Below are 13,366 nucleotides of genomic sequence, written 5' to 3' on the forward strand. Positions count from 1 at the left end.
GGTCATCTGTTTGACAAAAGTAAATTTAACTTAAACTGAAATTAATATTTTATTCTTTTATTTTAATTTTATTTTATCTACATCAATACAGTTATAGGCTACTAGGGGTGCATGTAACAACTCATTACAATACCACCTGTTAAACAATGCTTTGACAATAACACACACCTTACAGTGTACATTATGCTGTGATTTACTACTTTATCACATTTTGAAATTGTTACAGAGGTAGAACATAGTCAGTTTTTGTCCAAGTTTGAAGTTCATATGAGACCTGGAGTATAAGCCAGTGTTTGGAGAGAGTATTGTAACTGTACAATACAGTTAGCAGTGATGGGTGTAGCCGTCACCTGTAATGAACCTGAGACACTAGATCATGAACCCTGCATCATTAAAAAAGAAGGAATAAAACTGGGGTTAAATGTGTCAATACTGGGCCTACCGGTAAATTATATGACCGTTTGTGAGCAAGTGCTGTCCTGTATTGTCAAGAAAAACTCCTGGAAAATGATTTCTTTAAAAGAGTGGGAACCCTGATTATCTCTATGTTACTTCTCCCTTGCTCTGTGTGTGTGTGTGTGTGTGTGTGTGTGTCAGGTATGTGGAGTCGCGCTCGCTGCCCCTGTCCTCCATAGAGCAGGACTTCCAGAACAACCTGGTGTCCATCAACCTGAGCCAGAGCGGAACGCAGATCATTAAGATCCACAACGCCACAAACCTCAGGTGAAGGCAGAGCCGCATTTCCCATCTGAATGAGTGGAGAGAAGTGTGTGAACTAACTGCCGCTGAGCCTCAGTGAGCCGCGGGGCAGAGTGAGAGAGTGGGGCCTTTCAGCTGGACCAGGGTCAGTTCTGCTGGACAAACACCAAGGGTGGAAGTAACTAATTACATTTAATCACTTTACTCTAATTGAGTAGCTTTATTGTGTACTTGTACTTTTTTTGGAGTATTTCTTAGAGTCAAATAGAATAGGAAAGGACAATCAAATAGAATAGGACAGGATAGAATATAATAGGACAGGACAATAAAATAAAATAGAATAGGACAGGATAGAATAGAAGAGAATAGAATCCAATGTAACAGAATAGGACAGAATAAAATGAAATATAACAGAAGAAAAGCATACAATTTGTCATTCCTAACAGAAGTGTAAGCTGTTTTCTTCTTCCTTGCCCTTGCATAGGTTCCAAATAGAACACAATAGAATAGATTAGAATAGAATAGAATAGAATAGAATAGAATAGAATAGAATAGAATAGAACAACTTTCTGCAACTTTCTTCTCCCTGTTGGACAAACACCAAGGGTGGAAGTAACTAATTACATTTACTCACTTTACTGTAATTGAGTAGCTTTATTGTGTACTTGTACTTTTAGTATTTCTTAGAGTCAGCAATTTTACTTTTACTTAAGTATGTTTTTGCTGAAGTACTGTACTTCGCTACAAATTCTGGAGCCATTCGTAGAGAAAAGAGTAATCTGATTGCACTTTATTTGTGCACTTGATTTTGTAATTTCTTAGTATTCCAATTAAAAGAATCTAGTCTGACCTCTGTCCTCTCCTCCTGGTGGAATCACATGGAAAAGATCACAGCTGACAACGTTCTCTGTTCTAAAGAGGAACTCAGGAACTTTCACTCTGAAGACATTTTACATGAGACTCTTTCTATTTTTACTTCATTTTTACACCAGTACCTTTACTTCTACTTAAGTAAAATATCAGCAAGGTGACATACTTAATAATAATAGTAATAATAATAATAATAATAATAATAATAATAATAATAGTAATAACCTTTATGTGTATAGCACTTTTCTTACACAATATGCAGCTCAAAGGGCTTTACATCAATAGAAGGCAGATAAAAGACAGATAAAAAGATAAAATTCATATAAAAGAACAAGCAAAATGCACTGCATTAAAAGAATCAAATCAAGTAAAATAGAAAGAAAAAAGAACACACCATACACAATACTCCCACTTTTAGACGCACATTGTGAGTGAACCCATATGTTTTTTCATATGTAATTTTCTTTTCCCCTGTCCTTCCTGATTCTACTCTTGATCTGATTTTTACGTCAGATCTCACTGCCTAAGGCAGACGAGAATCATAGATTCTCCTCTTGGTCAAAAACCTCACCATCCACAGATGGATGAGGATCATACAGGGTAAAGCTCTGTCCCCCCCCACATGTTCACTCATGTGCGAGTAAGCATTACCCGGACAAGACCAATGAAAATTGGTACTTGCCCGTGTCAGCTCTGTCGGGATCCTGAACAGAAACAGTTAAAATGAAGGCTGTTTAAAAGCTAAGCTGAAAAGAGAAGTTTTTAGCAGTGGTTTGAAAATGCTTACAGAGCCTCTCTAATATTCTTTGGCAGGGTGTTCCACAGTTTAGGAGCAGAGTTAAAAAAGGCTGCATCCCCAGTCTTCTTTTGAGTGGGGTTTTGTACTTATAACACACCAGCAGTAGAAGACCTGAGGCTCTTGATGGAATGTAGAAGAGACTCGAGGGTTACTTCTACTTGAGAAAGATATTTTGGAACTCATTTGGAACATTTCTTTACCTTTTTTTATTTGAATTGAAAGTTAAGAATGAAGCCCAATCAAGCTCAGTCTGAAAATAAGATCAGTTCTTACAGTTCCTTGAAAATACAAGTTGTTTTTTTTTAATAATGTGTTTGAAATGATTCTGTACAGACAAATCCCAAACCAGTCAATTATTCCTCCAGTCTTCTTCAAAGTTACGGCCTTTGCCTTCTTATCATCTAGTACTCCTCTGTGTTTGCTGGGTTTCTCTCTCTCTGATTCTACTCGTGTCTTCTGTCTTCTGTCTTCTGTCTCTCCTCAGTAAGACTCAGTGCAGCTCAGGGAAAGTGACGGCGCTCAAATGCCTGGGTGAGGAAACACACTTCACACTGAATTTTCACGTTTTTTCTGTTAAGATTTAAGTGGGATTTAAGTGGGTTGTGTGTGTTACCTGTGTGTTTGTTGTGTCTGTAGGTATTTGGGTTCGACTGATATGGATTTTGAAGACTGATACCGATAACTTTTGGATTGAAGCTGCCGATAGCAGATATTCATTGAAATCTGACCATTTTCATGCCAAAAATTAGAAGGACTCTGTGTTTCTCCCAGAATTGTCTTCTCATCAGGGTGGAAAAGCCTCTGAAAAAGCATTTGGACCATCCTGGGACACTAAAACTCTCCACTGAAACCCAGACTGATGAAATTATTTTAGTGTCAGAAGCTCTTTATGGTAGAGTGAACCCACCACACTTAGTGAATGAGTCAAATCTGGGATAAGCGAGGCCGTTAAATAAAGAATTAACAAATGAGTAAATAAAACATGCAAAGAAAATACAATTTCAGGTTTTATAGACTGTTTTTATGTCGCTGTGATCAGGAAGGAGCCTCTAAAAGCCTCTAAAGCGCCAATATCGGCCTAAATCAGTGGTTCTCAACGTGGGGTCCGGGGACCACCAGGGGTCCTTGAGGGCATTCCAGGGGGTCCCCAGCAAATTTATGAATTGTTAAACTTCATTATTTTGTCATTTTAGAATGACTATTTTGATCATAGTTTCTCTGTTATCTCTCTACCTACAGTACAGATAGTCATGGAATTCTATACAAAATCATATCTGACAATAAAAAATATTCTCAGATTTGGGTCCGAGAGACAAAATCTCATCAAATGGGGGTCCGTGGCCCTAATGTGGACTAAATTAGGGTCCTTGATATGAAAAAGGTTGAGAACCACTGGCCTAAATAACCCTAGTGTGTATGCATTGTGTCTGTGTGTCTGTGTGTCTATGCCTTGTGCACAGACATACGTACATGTGGTGACCTTTGACCCCGTGTGCCTCCGCCCTCAGAGTGTGGCTCGCGGCCGCAGTACCGCACTCGTATCGTCGGGGGGAACGTGTCCCGGCCGGGTCAGTTCCCCTGGCAGGCCAGCCTCCACTTCAGGAGCGAGCACCTGTGTGGAGGCTCCATCGTCTCCTCCCGCTGGATCCTCACCGCTGCACACTGTGTGTATGGGTGAGTCACACACACACACACACACACACACAATTCCAGGAAGTGACGAATCCAAACTTCAGAGTGAAATCCAAACTGTCTCCTGAGCAGCAGCAGAGAAAGAACGCTCTGGTTTCACAGACCGGCCGGTTGGTAAAACAGTTTGCTGACGTCACCTAACAGGGTTTCTGGAAATTGAAGTTCAAATCTTTCCAACTGTTACTTCTTGTTGCCACTTGGAGTTGCCTAGTGCAGTTGCCTGGCCAAGTTGCCTGGCAACAAGAAAAGAGAGAAAGGCTGTTTCAAGTCCATCATGATGAGCTAACCTTACAGAGACATGAAGCACACACACACCAGTGGTGTGTCCAGGCCATTTTGACAGGGGTGGCCGAGGAGGGGCACAGGTGGCACTGAACACGGCACTTAGGAAGGATGTAGGCAGGTCCCAGGTCAGAATTCAGAATTCAGAGTCAGAATTCCGACTTTAAACTCAGAATTCTGACTTTATTCTGAGAAATCTGAGATTAATCTCAGAATTTAAATACATTTTTCACATGTGGCCCTAATCCTCTTCCATACAAGGCCCAGGTTGAAAACAACCAGAATTATCAGGCATCACTGTCAACTGTATGCATGTAAAAAAATGTATGCTACTAACATTACTTCTTGGTCTTTATCTTCAGGTGTGTGCTGCATTCGTTTGGTCAGACATAGTGTTTTTATCACATTGATCCCTAATTTGGTTTTCTCTTTGCTCCCCTTGGCGTGTTTCTTGGAACTCAAGGAGCGTAGTTTTGGAAAAAGAAATTAACTGGCTTGATGGTCCCACCTCTAACATGGCCATCAGCCAGTCATAACTCAGGATTTTGGGGTGGCACCTGGGGTGGCCAATCAGATTTCAGGGCCTGGCCAGCCCCCTAGACACACCCCTGACACACACACACACACACACACAAATCTGCTCGGCCTATAATTAATTGGGCAGTGTGAATCTCAGCAAACCAAATACAAACATGTAACAAAGTGAACAACATGGCTCAGTCCTTCCTGCAGCGACCCGGGTTCGAATCCGGCCTGTGGTCCTTTGCTGCATGTCCTCCTCTCTCTCTCTTCCATACCTTCCTGTCTCTCTCTCTCACACTGTCGCTATCAATAAAGCATAAAAATGCCTAAAATAAAGTTAAAAAAAAACACGGCTGATGCACTTCCATAGGATATAGATCGGTTCTCACCATTGCCGATCAAAAAGTGATTTGATCGAGGGTCACGCGATGCTAACCGAGGCTAACGCTAATTTCTGTGCTGTTCGCATTTTGTGGCCCTCGATCCAATCCCTTTAACTTTTTTTATAGCGTTGCAGCCGTCTGATAACAGAAACAGAAAGATAAGTTGAAACACTAAATAAGTTTGCTTTTTTAATATTGCTGGCAATGGTGAGAACCGATCTATATCCTGCGGAACTACGTCAGCCATGTTGGTGGAGAAGCTCTACTGGATATTATGAAACTCAAACTCTCATACACTCTCCTCCTCCTCCTCCTCCTCCTCCTCCTCCTCCTCCTGGTCCGTCCTCAGGTTTGCTGTCCCGACTCAGTGGGCGGTGCACGTCGGTCTGACGGAGCAGCCGGTGAACGGAGCCCAGTCTCTGGCCGTGGAGCAGATCATCTACCACGCCCGCTACCGGCCCAAAGGCCTGGACCACGACATCGCTCTGATGAAGCTGGCCGAGCCGCTCCGTTTCAACGGTACGGCTTTTTGGGGAGAGTTGGGGAAACGAGCACGAACTCTGAAGCGCAGGTTTATGACCTCGCGAAGGCAGCCGGATTCGCGAGATCACGATCACGCGAGAATCCGTCTCGCCAGGCTTCAGGTTCTGCGTTTGTGGCCCGAACCTATACTATGTTCCTGCAGTACCGGAGGCTGCAGTTTCAGGACCGCAGTTGTAGGACCGCAGTTGTAGGACCGCAGTTGTAGGACCCTAGTTTTTCGCGCGAATTGGATGACCGCAAGTACAGGAGGCTGCAGTTTCAGGACCGCAGTCTTAGGACCGCATACTTCGTCTAACGACTTAGTCTAGTTTTAAAGGTTTATTCCACCCAAATACTACTTTATGTATAACAACTTAGTTTTAAAGGTTTATTCCACCCAAATACTACTTTATGTATGACGACTTACCGTTTTAAAGGTTTATTCCACCCAAATACTACTTTATGTATAACAACTTAGTTTTAAAGGTTTATTCCACCCAAATACTACTTTCTGTCTTGCAATTCAACTTGGTTGCTAAGAGTTGCATGATTCACATTCAGTACTCACACTCTGATTGTCGTCCATCTTCTGCGGTCCTTGGCTATCCAATTCGCTAGGTGGCGCTGGCGCGAGAAACTTAAAAAAAACTAGGGTCCTAGAACTGCGGTCCTAGAACTGCGGTCCTGAAACTGCAGCCTCCGGTATTGCAGGAACATGCTACTCGCCCGAACCACAGCGGTGCGGACCGATCAGCGTCCTGTGAGGGCAGCTGGGGGCGGGGCTTAGGTGTGACGACAGCGAGAAGCGACTGTTCCTTCACGACAACGGCGGCTCCTAAAGAGGCTAGCCTAGATGCTGCTGTAACATCAGTTACTTCTGAACTGGAGAGTATTCATTTCATTCATGTCGTGTTCATTTCACGTATTTGTATGAGATCAGGTTGGATTTTTTTTTTTTTTTTTTTTACCCTTTATTCATCTAGGGAAAGTTTGCCAGCTGAACTTGAGTCACATACTCACATGAATTGAAATCCTGATGAATCCAAATGAATTGAAATCCTCAAACCCAATGTTCAGCATGGAATGGACGGTGAAATGGGAAGAGGATTAAACTTTGGGAATACAGTATTTGGGAAATTCATTTGGCACACATTCAAACAGACAGTATTGAAGTGTTGTGGTTTGAGAGTTCATCCAACTGCTTTTGAAACCGTTTCATAAACCCAAGGGCTGTAGAGTTTTCTCAACTCATTGAGGAGCAGGTACTGCTTCAAGTGAAGTTTTAAAAAAAAATTGTTAGGGACATGTTGCTGTTTCCTTGTTTTGCTATCAGATACTCCTCTACCAGTCTTCCATTATCCTCTCTCTCTCTCTCTCTCTCCCTCCCTCTCTCCTGTGAAGTGGGTTGTCCTCTCTCAGGTTTCTTGGTCTCTGACAGCGAAGTGTCATTATGAGTATCGTTTGTCCGAAGTCCGAGCCTCTCTCTCTCTCTCTCTCTCTCTCTCTCTTTCTCTCTCCACCTTTCTCACTTCTGCACCTTTCATCTTATCAAACAGAGTTGTTTGTACGTGTGGAGTCACTGACCTGACGCTGTGTGGTTGTGTAACCCGTAGAACTGAACAATACAAAATGAAATATGCACCATGTGGAAACAGTGGCACTTGCTTGGACAAAAGAATTATTGATGTGAAAGTAAAACTCATTAACTAAAATAGATGGAATCAGCTGTATTGTTTAAGAATGTATTCAAGAGGTTCAGGTAGTTTATTTTTAGCAAAATGGACAGATGACTTCAGTTTTATTTTACAGTCGGACAATATTTCATTTTGTCGGTGGAATAAGTCTGTTGTTGTCATTATTATAATACATTTGTACGGAAGCATAATGCATTCACATGAGAAAAAAAGATATGCCCTGTTTTTCTGAATTAACGAGATAATTATCTTAGAATTCTGAGAAAAGTTTTCATGGAAAGAAAATAATTCTGCTCTGTTTTTTAGTTTAATCCAGTTTTATTTTGCTTTTTACAAACAAACCTGGATTAAACTAAACAGAAAAACAGAGCAGATTTTTTTTTTTCCATGAAAACATTTTTCAGAATTCTGAGATAATTATCTCGTTAATTCAGAAAAACAGAGCAGAATTTTTTTTTTTTTTCATGAAAACTTTTTTCAGAATTCTGAGATAATTATCTCGTTAATTCAGAAAAACAGGGCAATTTATTTTTTTCTCAAGTGAATGCATTACGCTTCCGTACATTTGCACCTTGTTACCCAACAGTTTCATCATTGTATTGATAATGCTGGTCACTGCCCTTGCTGTTGCACATGCCTGTCTCTCTGGGAAATGTAGTTCATGTAAATCCTCCTCTGTAGGCTTCGTGGAGCCGATCTGCCTGCCGAACTTCGGGGAGAAGTTTGAGGAGGGAAGGATGTGCTGGATCTCAGGATGGGGCGCGACAGAAGACGGAGGTGAGACTGACCAAGGAAACCAGAGAACCAGGAGGAGAGAAATGATGGAGGAGAGGTTTCGGATAGCAGATGGTCTGTTTATGTAAGGTGCAGCAGCTCAGTGTTCAGTGAGCAGGCTGCAGACCATCAGCAGGGATTTTTAACAGGAAAACAGGTCTTGGTTCTCGGGGGTTCCTGAGTCTGAGTGGCAGGTGTGAGTATGTTTTCATGAGCCTGGAGAGACTAATGATGGGAATGTAATAATAACATTTTAGAGACTCTATTGATCCCTGTGAGGAAATACTTCTCCACAGCGAGGTCAAAGGTCAGGGTCAGCTACAGAACAGCACTAGGGCTGAACGATTGTGAAAAAATATCTAATTGCGATTATTTTGACTGATATTGCAATTGCGATATGATTTGCGATATTAGAGGGAATGATCATTTTTGCATCATTATTCTCATTTTCATTGAAAAACGTATTAAAATGATTATGGTGTGATTTTTGCGGGGATCTGTACCAAACAAAGATGTTTTCTTAAGTCTGTAGAATATGATGTGTAGGCCAGGACATCTCTGCAGCACCACAATATTTCATTTAAAATGCTATTTTGACACATTTCACCTTTAACAAATATTGCGCCTCCTGCGATTTGAAAATTGCAGTAGGCCATATTGCGATTTTGATAAAATTTGGATTAATTGTTCAGCCCTAAACAGCACAGTGGCAAACTTAGTCTAAAGCTTGGTCTTAGATTCTCAGGTTAGACCACTCTAATTACTATTATTAATTTGTTGCTATGGCAACTAGTAGGCCTAACTGTGCGTAAGTAAGACTTTACTTATGTAGCACTTTTCGAAACAAGAGTTACAAAGTGCTTTACAAAAGGAAATAAAACAAAAAGGCAACTGTCACAGAGGGAAGTTTAAATACTGTAGTTATTTCATACAAGATGGCAAAAAAGCCTGAAGAAGAGAGAGAGTCTTTAGAGACAGAAACAGACATTAGCAATTACAACAATCAAGAAGTAGAGCGACTGTGATTTCCTAGAGAAACCGTCCTTATGCTTCAATCTGACTTCAAGGATCCTGCCAGAGGATCTGAGGCTTGCAGAATCAGTGACATCTTTTAAATCGCTTCTCATATCTTTTTAAAAAAGCCTTTTATTAATTCTAGCCCACCGTTTTATTGCCAACATGTCTTATCTGTTTTATTATCTTATCTGTCTTATTTGTTTTATTATTATTATTATTATTGTCTCTATTGTTGGGGTTTTTTATTCTATTCCATTTTATTTCTGTATTATTTTAATTGCCTGACTTTATTTGCCTCAGTCCTGAAATATTTGAATCCTGGTGCAACCATGTAAAGCACTTTGTAACTTTGTTTTGAAAAGTGCTGTATAAATAAAGTTTATTATTATTATTATTATTTACGAAGCCCCTAAAGTCGCGAAAGGTGCTATTTTTTTTTATCTTGTGCGCGCAAGATAAAAAAAATATCACTTTTTGGGACTTTAGGTGCTCCGTAATTATTATTATTTTTATTATTATCAATATTATCATTATTAACCTGCGCGGGGAGACCACAGTGGGTTTGTAGTCATTTCATCGCTCTCCAATGGATTTGCTGTCCCGGCCCTCAGCTGAGCCCTGTTCCCCCCCCCCCCCCCTAACCTGTTTCCCCAGGAGAGGGCAGTGTGTCTCTGCACTCGGCCCGCGTGCCGCTCATCTCCACCGAGGCCTGCAGCCAGCCGGGGGTTTACCAGGGCTACATCTCCCCCTGGATGATCTGCGCCGGATACCTGGAGGGAGGAACCGACTCCTGCCAGGTACGGCCGGGACACCGCGTAGATTTAGCCGATAAACCACAAACGCTACAGCTAGGAGGCGCTCTGAGGCAGGAGTCATCATGAAGCACCATCTCTCAAGGCTTGTTTCTTTTATAAATAAAACAAAAAAGGAAATCTGCACTTAAAAAGATATCTTGATTGATTTATAATATTTCCTTGTATTTAAAATCAATCAAGACATATGTACATAGGTTTGGTCCCTCTGACTGATATTTTATTATATATGACATCATTAGATTATTAATACTGAAGCATCAGTGTGTAAGCAGCATGTTACTGTTGTAGCTGCTGGTCTGGAGGTGGAGCTAGTTTGAACTACTTTATATACAGTTAGCTGGTTTAGTCCAGTGGTTCCCAACCTAGGGGTCGGGCCCCTCCAAAGGGTCACCGGATAAATCTGAGGGGTCGTGAGATGATTAATGGGAGAGGAAAGAAGAAAAAACAAAGTTCTGATACACAAATCTGTTTTCAGTTTTTGGACTTTTTCTCTAATCTTTGATTTTTGCTGAAATATTGGATCATTTGAACATTTATTGGAATGAAACCATGTGAGGTTTAGAGGGAAAAATCACTATTTGGTGGAGCTGTTAACAACTCATAGACATCTGAAATGTGACCCGACTACACACTGCTTTTTGGAAGACGTCAAAAGCCAAAAAGGTTGGAAACCACTGGTTTCATCTGTAACAATGTGTTGTATTTTAAAAGCTTGTTATATTACCCATTGTGTCAAATCTCCATCTGAAAAGTAACTAAAGCTGTCAAATAAATGTAGTGGAGTAAAAAGTACAATATTTCCCTCTGAAATGTAGTGGAGTGGAAGTATAAAGTAGCATCAAATGGAAATACTCAAGTAAAGTACAATATCTCAAAATTGTACTTAAGTACAGTACTTGAGTAAATGTACTTAGTTACTTTCCACCACTGGTAAGAAGCCATATAATAAGTAGGATAATTGCAAAATAATTTGTCAGGGTCTTGATTCATCCTGTCAGAGGATATTTTGTGTTTATGACCAGCTCGCTGTGCATTAGCAGCTACACAAAGAACTTGCTGTGCGACACAAAAGTGTCGGTATGATACAGCAAATTAATGTTTAAATTAGCTGTTATGCAAAGATGAGTGTACTTTGAATGTGAATCAGCCAATCAGAAATAAGGACTTGTATTTCATCTATATGTGAGTGAGTGAAGGAATAAGTAAGAATGAGTGAGTCAGTGAGTGAGATAGAGATATTCAGCTCCTGTGTGTGTGTGTGTGTGTGTGTGTGTGTGTGCCTCCTCAGGGGGACAGTGGCGGGCCCCTGGCCTGTGAGGACTCGTCGGTGTGGAAGCTGGTGGGGGCGACCAGCTGGGGCATGGGCTGTGCTGAGAGGAACAAGCCGGGCGTTTACACTCGCATCACACAGTCGCTCAACTGGATCCGCCAACAGATGGAGGTCAGTGGCTGAGAGAGGAGGCGGAGCCTGATGATGTCAGCACTGTGTACATCTAACAAGTGCTTAACAAATATATATAGTTATTAATATTGGTGGTATTATGGCTTATTATAGCAGGTCTAGCAGATCTAGTAATGGTAGGAGCAGTAGTGGTAGTATTAGTCATAGTAGTACTAGTATTGGTAATAGTCATTAGTACTTAGTACTAGTAGTAGCAGCTGTAGTGGTAGTACTACTAGCTATGGTAGTAGCAGTTGTTGTAAGGGTGTCAACAGAAGTAGTAGTAGTACCAGTAGTAGTAGTACTAGTAGTAGCATTATTAGTGGTGGTAGCTGTAGTAGTAGTACTAGTAGAAACAGTCGTAATGGTAGTAGTTTTTTCATTTTAGGAATATCGCCAAAGTCAGACCTTTTTTAAATCAGAAAGATGCTGAAATACTCACTCACGCTTTTATCACTAGCTGTTTAGACTACTGTAATTCCCTTTTTACTGGATTACCTAAAAAGTCTATAAGAAAACTACAGCTGGTTCAGAATGCTGCAGCCAGTCTTAACCAAAACAAAGAAAATGGATCACATGACCCCACTGCTTAAGACACTGCACTGGCTACCTGGATCTTTTATAATTGATTTTAAAGTTCTTTTACTTGTTTATAAAGCTTTAAATGACCTTGCTCCTCCCTACATCAGAGATGGTCTTCCATTTTATGCTCCAGCCAGATCACTAAGGTCATCCACCGCTTTTCTTTTAAATCTTCCTTATGTGTCCCATAAAAGTCCCAGTGAGAGCTCCTTCTGTTTTTATGCCCCTAAACTGTGGAACTCACTGCCTCTGGATATTAGAATGGCAAGCTCTCTCTGTGTTTTTAAAAGGAAAGTAAAGACCTATCTTTTTAATCTGGGTTTTAATTTGGAGTAATGTTATAGCCTTAGTGTTTAAGTTCTAATCATTGGTTTTTACTTTTATCCCTGGTGTTTATTTTAGTGTATTTTTATTTTATTGACTCTTATTTATTTTTTACATTTTATTGTTGTAAATTTGCTATGTGAAGCACTTTGGGCTGCATGCTTGTATGAAAGGTGCTATACAAATAAAGTTGAGTTGAGTTAGTACTAGTAGTAGTTGTTGTAGTAATACTAGTAATAGCAGTAGTAGTCGTGGAATAGAACGTTATTATTTTGGCAATTTAGTCCTTTTCTGCTCCTTTTTCATTGTCTTTTTAATTTCAATACTTTTTATTGGACCCAGTAGTGGACTTGAAGGGGGGAACCCTTTTTTTAACTCTAGACTTTGGGGGAAATGTGAAGAAGAATACCATGTGCTTTGTTAAATGTGGAGGTCCAGCTGCTCCTGGGCCCGTCCTGTGATGTCAGACTGACAGCTGCATCTCCTCCTGCCTGGAACCTGCAGCACAGCAGCTGGCAGGAGCTTAATGTGCCACAGTTTTAGCTCTCTTCTTACTTAAATGCTACACTTAAGATTTTTTTTTTTTTGTACCTTCATCAATTCAGATCCTCCATGAAACTATCAGTCACCATTGTGTTATATCATTTGGTGAAAGCGTAGCAAAATGGGAATTTATATGAATAAGTCACAGATTATTACTCTAAGAAAGATTAGAGATGGTGAACAAAATTAGGCCCCAAGTCACCAGAGCATGGGTCATTTCCCCTACAACAGCTTTTGCCACCCAGTTCTTCTGTTAAAATTGTCCAATTTCTTTATTGTCTTTCAGAGAGAAGAGGCTCAAAATCCTCCAACACTCAGCACAGACAACTGAACCAACCACAGTTATTTTATAATAGACATTGTTTTACTGCAAATGTGTATGATACTGCAAATCGATTGGTAATTAC

At 40.6% G+C, this 13,366-nt stretch overlaps 1 protein-coding gene across 1 annotated transcript; it reads left to right on the forward strand.

Moving 5' to 3' along the window:
- Positions 1–597: 597 nt before the first annotated feature.
- On the forward strand, positions 598–13,290 carry tmprss3a (transmembrane serine protease 3a; the record flags this gene model as incomplete). The annotated part of the gene is made up of 8 exons (XM_071513280.1): positions 598–723; positions 2,853–2,899; positions 3,877–4,042; positions 5,597–5,766; positions 8,145–8,240; positions 9,909–10,051; positions 11,358–11,510; positions 13,246–13,290. Coding segments are annotated over 8 exons (946 nt in total), but the record flags the coding sequence as incomplete, so codon positions are not given.
- Between the last annotated feature and the right edge of the window lie 76 nt (positions 13,291–13,366).

Source organism: Centroberyx affinis, unplaced genomic scaffold (assembly GCF_046629955.1).
Source record: "Centroberyx affinis isolate AG114_WGS23_722 - 3 ecotype Tasmania unplaced genomic scaffold, CSIRO-AGI_Caff_v1 ptg006947l_1, whole genome shotgun sequence".
In the NCBI taxonomy this organism is placed as follows: domain Eukaryota; kingdom Metazoa; phylum Chordata; class Actinopteri; order Beryciformes; family Berycidae; genus Centroberyx; species Centroberyx affinis.